Source organism: Hemibagrus wyckioides, linkage group LG16, assembly GCF_019097595.1.
Source record: "Hemibagrus wyckioides isolate EC202008001 linkage group LG16, SWU_Hwy_1.0, whole genome shotgun sequence".
In the NCBI taxonomy this organism is placed as follows: Eukaryota; Metazoa; Chordata; class Actinopteri; order Siluriformes; family Bagridae; genus Hemibagrus; species Hemibagrus wyckioides.
The window spans coordinates 21,732,501-21,739,854 of NC_080725.1; the positions used below are offsets into that span (position 1 = coordinate 21,732,501).

At 37.9% G+C, this 7,354-nt stretch overlaps 1 protein-coding gene across 1 annotated transcript in view; it reads left to right on the plus strand.

Annotated features, from left to right (window-relative positions):
* bnip3lb (BCL2 interacting protein 3 like b) overlaps positions 1 to 6,346 on the plus strand; it is a 15,232-nt gene extending 8,886 nt beyond the window's left edge. Inside the window, exons 2-6 of the mRNA XM_058412286.1 lie at positions 2,008 to 2,227; positions 2,782 to 2,851; positions 4,135 to 4,229; positions 4,499 to 4,648; positions 5,065 to 6,346. Coding sequence (XP_058268269.1) covers positions 2,008 to 2,227; positions 2,782 to 2,851; positions 4,135 to 4,229; positions 4,499 to 4,648; positions 5,065 to 5,113 — 584 coding nt within the window. The 3' untranslated portion in view covers positions 5,114 to 6,346. The remainder of the gene's footprint in view (positions 1 to 2,007; positions 2,228 to 2,781; positions 2,852 to 4,134; positions 4,230 to 4,498; positions 4,649 to 5,064) is intronic.
* The last annotated feature ends 1,008 nt before the right edge of the window (positions 6,347 to 7,354 follow it).

The window sequence follows — 7,354 nt, forward strand, 5'->3', positions numbered from 1 at the left end:
TGTCTTTCTCTGTCTGTCTATCTATCTCTCCCCCTCTCTGCCTCTCTCTCTCTCCCTCTCTCTCTGCCTCTCTCTCTCTCCCTCTCTCTCGGTCTGTGTCTTTCTCTGTCTGTCTATCTATCTCTCCCCCTCTCTGCCTCTCTCTCTCTCCCTCTCTCTCTGTCTGTGTCTTTCTCTGTCTGTCTATCTATCTCTCTCTCTCTGTCTTTCTCTTTCTTTCTCTCTCTGTCCGTCTTGCTCTCTGTCTTTGTCTTTCTCTCTCCCTCCCTCTCTCTGTCCTTCTCTCTCTCTCTCTGTCTCTCTCCTTCCCCCTCTCTCTCTTTCTGTCTGTCTCAGTCTGTGACTCTATCTTTATCTCTGTCTCTGTTTTTCATATTTGTTAATATTTGTCTCTGTTTATTTTTGTCTCTGTCTGTCTGTGTCCTTCTTTCTCTCCATCTTTTTCTCTGTCCTTCTTTCTCCCTGGTTATTTCCTGTCTCTGTCCATCTTTTTTTCTGTCCATTTTTCTCTCTGTCCATCTTTTTTTTTTTTATATATTTTTCTCGTTCCATCTTTTTCTCTCTGTCTCTGTCCATCTTTTTCTCTGTCCATCTTTCTTTCTGTCCATCATTATCTGTCTGTCTCTGTGCATCTTTCTCTTCTTTTTTGTCTATATTTGTTTCTGTCCATCGTTGTCTCTAACCACCTTTCTCTCTGTCCACCTTTGTCTCTCTCTTTCTTTTTTCTCTTCCTCTCTTCTCTTCATCTCCATCCAGTTCTATCTGGATATGATTCTGTCCAACTCTCACTCTGTTCACATTTGTGTCTGTCTCTATCCATCTCTCTGTCTCTGTCCTCTGTCCCTCTTTGCCTCATTCTCTCTCTCTCTCTCTCTCTCTCTCTCTTTAATTCCACAATGATGGGAATTCCGCTTCTTTTTCCACACGGCTCCATGTAGGAAATCTACTAAACACACAGATCCTATCTTTTAAAGAAAAACAACACTCCAGCTCCTGCCCTCTGTGTGATGAGTGACCGCAGTGTTTCAGCACGGCTTTGTGTGTGGAAATCAGCCTCAAAAATAACCTGAGGCTGGAGAGCTGGAGCTTCTGCTGAACTGACCAGGAAGGAGCTTGTGTTTTGTTTTTTTTTTAAGCCAAAAGGTTAAAGGTCACTATTAAATCCGGTGTGTCTGATTTTTATTAACCTTTTACACATCAGATTCTCAGATTTCCTGTTCTCCTAACATCAGTGTCTCTGTCCATCATTCTCTCTGTCCATGTTTATTTCTGTCCATCATTCTCTCTGTCCATCTATATTTCTGGCCATTTTTCTCTCTGTCTGTCTTTCCCTCTGTCTCTCTCTCTCTCTCTCTCTCTTTCTCCATGTGTCTTTGTCTCTGTCCATCTTTCTTTCTGTCCATCTTTGTTTCTGTTCATCTTTCTTTGTGGCCATCTTTTTTCTGTCCATTTTCCTTTCTGTCCATCTTTCTCTTTGTCCATCTTTTTTTCTGTCCATCTTTTTCTTTGTCCATCTTTCTCCCCGTCTGTCTTTTTTTTTTGTCTTTCTCTCTCTCTGCCCGTCTTTCTCTCTGTCTGTTCATCTTTCTCTCTGTCCATTTTTCTTTGTCTATTTTTCCTCTCTGTCCCTCTTTCACTCTGTCCCTCTTTCTCTCTGGCCATCTTTATTTTGTCCATCTTTCTCTCTGTCCATCTTTCTTTTTGTCCATCTATAGATCTTGTAGATCTTGTAGAGCTTGTAGATCGCACCATCAGACTCAGTGACACCAAATTTTAATTTCTTCCAATGTTCTATTCCTCCGATGTTGTTGAACAACTTTGTAAATCAGCAGCTTGGGTTTGTGTTTAAACGTTGTCGTTTCCATGGTAACAGCTCCTTCACTGAGTAAAAATGTTAATTTTTAATTGTTAATATGGTGAAGATTAAGGAAGGAGTCTCCAGTCTCAGAGTTTACTCTGTTTGCATGTCTTTCCACATCTGATGTTTTTTACGTTTCCCGTCCTTAGGCTCGTGGGTGGAGCTGGAGTTAGCCGGTAATTCATCGCTGACGTCACAGGGCGCCGCCCAGGGCACGCCCAGTCTGGCCCAGGTTGTGGAAGAGGATGACGTGATCGGCGGAGGGCTGGAACACGTGCCTTCTTCTTCCTCCATCCACAACGGAGACATGGAGAAGATCCTGCTGGACGCACAGCACGAGTCCAGCCGTAGCAACTCCTCCTGTGACAGGTAGAGGGACTCCTTTATACTCTATTTACACTGCCCGGGGTAGAGGAAGGTGTGACAGGTGTAATGTAGAGGCAGGGTTATGAAGCAGGGCTTTTTCCCTGGGGTTATGAAACTCTGCTCTGAAGCTTTTACAGTGTTAACTCCACATCGCGGTGCTGAACATGTTACAGTGTGAAACCACGCCCTGTTACAACCTTACGGCTTGTTGCTTAGCGACAGACACCTGATCAGAAAGTGAACAGCGCATGAAAACCTCACATCAGGTGAAAACCGGGACGTAGCAAGACTTAACAAAAACGGCTCAGTAGATAGAGCCGGATTTATCCAATCAGAATCGTCGATGCTGTGAATATGCAAATGAGAAGAACGTTGCAGCAGGGTTTAGGAATGTAGATGATGAAGAGCAGGATTCAGTGTTCACCCCGGATAAAGGAGGAGCACTGTGAAACTTCCAACTACACAACCCCAGGATTCCTTTTACACACTAGTTCACTAGGACCCAGGGGAAAGATTTCACCTGTAAAAAAGCCTTCATGTGTGTTTTCTTCCTGCAGCCCACCGCGACCCCGCAGTCCACAGGATGAAGGTCAGATCAGCTTTGACGTGGACAGAGGAGAAAACCAGGTACTCTTGGACTGAATTTGATTAAAAATGTATATATTGTGTGTGTAAAATATTAATTATGTTAGAGTGTGGCGTAAAGCTGCGATATTTAAGCTGCTTCGGTTAATAGTAACTAATTATTAATAATGATTAATTAATTAGTAACTAATGAGCATCATGAGTCATTAGTCAGTTTTGAATACATCGCTTGTCATGACTCGCTCGTTTGGTTCGTAATCAGGAATTTAGTCATCAGAACAGAATATTAAACAATTGTTTTAGGGAGAAATGACATCAAACTCATGATAAATTATATTACAATACACTTTTCTGAGATATTGCATTTATCTTTTCATTACATCTTTAATATTATTGTTTTTTTGTTTTGTTTTTTACATTTTTTGTTACTTTATTGTTTACATTTTATTTTTATATTTTTGTTAAATTTTTAACATTTTTGTTTTTTTATCCTTTGTTTTATTTGTAATATTTTTTATTTTTTATGTTTTTTTATTTTTGTCACATTATATTTTTAATATTTTTATTTTTTATCTATTTTTTAAAATTTTATTTTTATTTTTTGGTACATTTGTAATACTTTTTTTATATATATATATATATATATATATATATATATATATATATATATATATATATATATATATATATATATATGTATGTGTGTGTATATATATATATATATATATATATAATATATATTTTACATTTATTTTATCCTAACTTTTATCTTTTTTTATTATTACCTACTAACTACAAGCTAATGGTCTCTGAAATTATTTTGTCCTTTTCTTCCTCATATTCACTGTAAAATAATTAATTATATTAAAAAAAAAATTAATAATTATATAATAAATTTTTAATTACTTATGTTTTCTAAAAAAAAAAATTCTTTTTTTATGAGGTTAGATAAAGATCACTTATTGTCCATAACCCAAAAAATTGTAACAGTGATAGAGATAGTGTTGTGTAAAATGAGCAACAATAAATAAATTCAGTATATCTGTATATGAAAAGACACCTGATGGAGACGTGGGTGAATTTGTTGGTGTGATAAAACAGTACAGTTTTTTTTAGCTGTCAGGATTGGAGCTGATATTACATTAGGGTGTATGGTATTAATATTAATTAATTAATGTAAATTTTTAAGGCTGTAAATCTGCAGATGCACCAAAGAGTTATAAATATAGGAGAAAACAAGCAGTATGGAATGGACTAAATTTGGAAAAGTGGGAGGGAGTTGTGTTTGATCGTGTGTGTGTGTGTGTGTGTGTGTGTGTGTGTAGGAGGCACTGGAGAAGTTGAGGGATGATGAAATTCTAATGAAGGACTCGGACTGGGTGGCCGACTGGTCCAGCAGACCTGAGAACGTTCCTCCAAAGTGTGTGAAAATTTTGTTTTTAAAAATAGATACGTTTTTTTTTTTTTTAAATTTTAGATCCTGGAATTTTTTTTTTAGTTTATAAACAATTTGTAAATTTGAAAATTCTTTATGAACGTCAGAAAAAGTTCATGTCGTATAATGACTAGGAATTATTTTGATTTTTTTTTCTGTGTGTGCGTGCGTGCCCGCGCGTGCTTGCGTGCGCGTGCGTGTGCTTGCGTGCGTGTGTGTGCGTGTGCTTGCGTGTGTGCGCGTGTGCGCGGCAGGGAATTCCATTTCCGGCACCCTCGCAGGACCGTGACGCTCAGCATGCGGAAAACTGGAGCTATGAAGAAAGGAGGGATCTTCTCTGCCGAGTTCCTCCGAGTGTTCCTCCCCTCACTGCTGCTTTCACACTTACTGGTCCTGGGACTCGGGTGAGAGCTCAGATTTTATAGATCTTTATTTATCTTTATTTATTAAGGATTATTCCTTTGTTTATTTTTCATAAGCTGCTGAGAGAATCCGTAAACATCCAGGCGGAGTCAAGAATTAGTTTATTCCTTTATTCCTGAATCGTGCGGCTCAAACATCCTGAAGACCTTTGTGTTCAAAACTTAACTGTTGCATTTAACTTACCTGTCTGGGTCTCTCTCTCTCTCTTACTTTCTCTCTGTCTCTCTCTCTCTCTCTCTCTCTCTCTGACTCTCTCTCCCTCTCTGTCTCTCTCTCTCCCTCTCTGTCTCTCTCTCTCTCCATCTGTCTCTGTCTGTCTCTCTGCCCCCCCCACACACACACACTTTCTCTCTGTCTCTCTCTCTCTTCTCTCCTTCTATCTCTCTCTCTCTGACAGGGTGTATATCGGGAAGAGGTTGACCACGCCCCCTGCCAGCTCCTTTTAAGAGTGGGATGTTGAATCAGCACTCAGCCGTGACTCGTTTTTGGATCGTTGAGAATTTTGCAGTTTGTACCAGAACCCTAGCCTCCTCCTCACCCCATAATCCCCCCTTTTTTCCCCTCATCCATCTCTCCCCTTTTATATATTTTATTACAATCCATTTCTGCATTGCTCGCACGTTCTGCTCGGCCTGGATAGTGCCATAAGTGACCAGGAGACGGATAAAACCCCACCCACCCCCACCCCCTCTGTTCTGTACTCATGTCCTGGATGATCACCGTTATGTGTTTCAGTCTTGTGAGGGTGGACAAAAAGGTGGCAGAGTTTAAAGCAAACCTCGTGACAGACGTCAGATTCTTGGGGATCGATGATATGATTCCAGAAATATTCTAAAAAAAAAATAAAATTAAATAAAAAATAAGTAAATAAAAAAAACGGCTTAATTAACATAAAAAATCCCTTTATAGCTTATTGACATATTTTGGATTTATTCCAGCATTTTAATTTATTTCTTCTTTAACGTAACATTTTCCGGACTCCTTTTTACAGCGCCGTGATTAAAACAATGCCTTTTTTTCCTTTTTTTTTTTCTTATTATAATATGCGCATTTATACATACACGCTAAGCCAGGACTTGTGCTAATGAACATTTTTTATTCATTATCAGCATCAAAATTAGCAACAAAAATTTTTTCCCAGATTGATTTATTGGTGGAATTTTTTTAAAGAATGTATTCCTGAGGCGAAGATCCAGCAACACTAATGAGAACCGAATTATCAGGATTCAACACCACCAGGGGGCGCCAAAGTGCCGCTAGAATAAAACCTGCATTTCAATTATAACGTGAATTTATTATTATTATTATTATTATTTATTTTTCATTTTACCCCAAATAAACATGGTACATGTGTGTAAGACCCAAAACTTTCCAGCGTAGGCGAGACCTGTTACATGTGAAGTGTGTGAATGTTGTTGATGTATTTAAATTTGCGAGACTGCAGATCGCTGTGAGGATGAAGTGAGCGGAAAAAAGATGGTCGTTTGTCTACTTTCTTGTGTTTGTGTCGCTTCAATGTTATCTGTTTGTTTTTCGTTATCGGTCATTTCTTTTGCTCCTTATAAATTTTAAATATTGCGAGTTGTCCCAAAAAACCAAACAAAAATAGCTTTTAAACTAGAAGCTAATCTGTAAATGCCATCGATCAGTTCCTTCACATTAAAGATTATATTCTGAGATTTGTTTTCTTTGCCTAACTTTACTTACAAATCTATTATATATGAACGTTGCTCCAATATCTGAGAAAAAAACATTTCCCAGAGAAGAGTCCAGATCAGGGCTTCTTGAACTTTTTATATAAACAGATTTCCACATTAAACAGATCTTTAAATTATTTTAATCATTAAATTAGATCTGGTTTGACCTTATTTCCAGATTAATTTTCATCCGTTGTGGGTTGTGATGTTTAATAAAATAAAAAAATCAAGTGCAGAACCCCAGTCTTTACTTCAGATCCCTTTTTTTTAAAATACAAAATGATAATATTGTTTGTTTATTGGTTTTTAATGGTGAATCAGCTGAAGCTGTTCTCAGTGCAGTGTTAAATATATAACAAACTGCGCTTTCATTAGATCCACACTTTCATTAGATCCACGCTCTCATTAGATTCTCCTTCTCATTAGATCTATGCTCTCATTAGATCCACGCTCTCATTAGATTCTCCTTCTCATTAGATCTATGCTCTCATTAGATCCACGTTTTCATTAGATCCACGTTTTCATTAGATCTACGCTCTCATTAGATCCATGCTTTCATTTGATCCTCATTCTCATTAAATCCACACTCTCATTAGATCCTCCTTCTCATTAGATCTATGCTCTCATTAGATCCACGCTCTCATTAGATCCACACTTTCATTAGATTCACATTCTCATTAGATCCACGCCCTCATTACATCCACCACGCTCTTATTAGATCCTCACTTTTATTAGATCCACTCTCTTATTAGGTCATTACGCTTGAATGTGTTTCAGCCAATCAGATTGCTCACTGCTGTATATCAATACACTAGCTCGACCCTTTATTTGATGACATTAACTGAAGTCTGTTTTGTATACTCGACCTTAGCTCTGTGTGTGAGGACCCAGTGCAATAAACAAACGTCTCAAATTGCTTAATTAGAGAGTAAATCAGACCGTTATGAAGTAACTTCTTTTATTATTAGTGTTAACTAAATACAGGTCTGC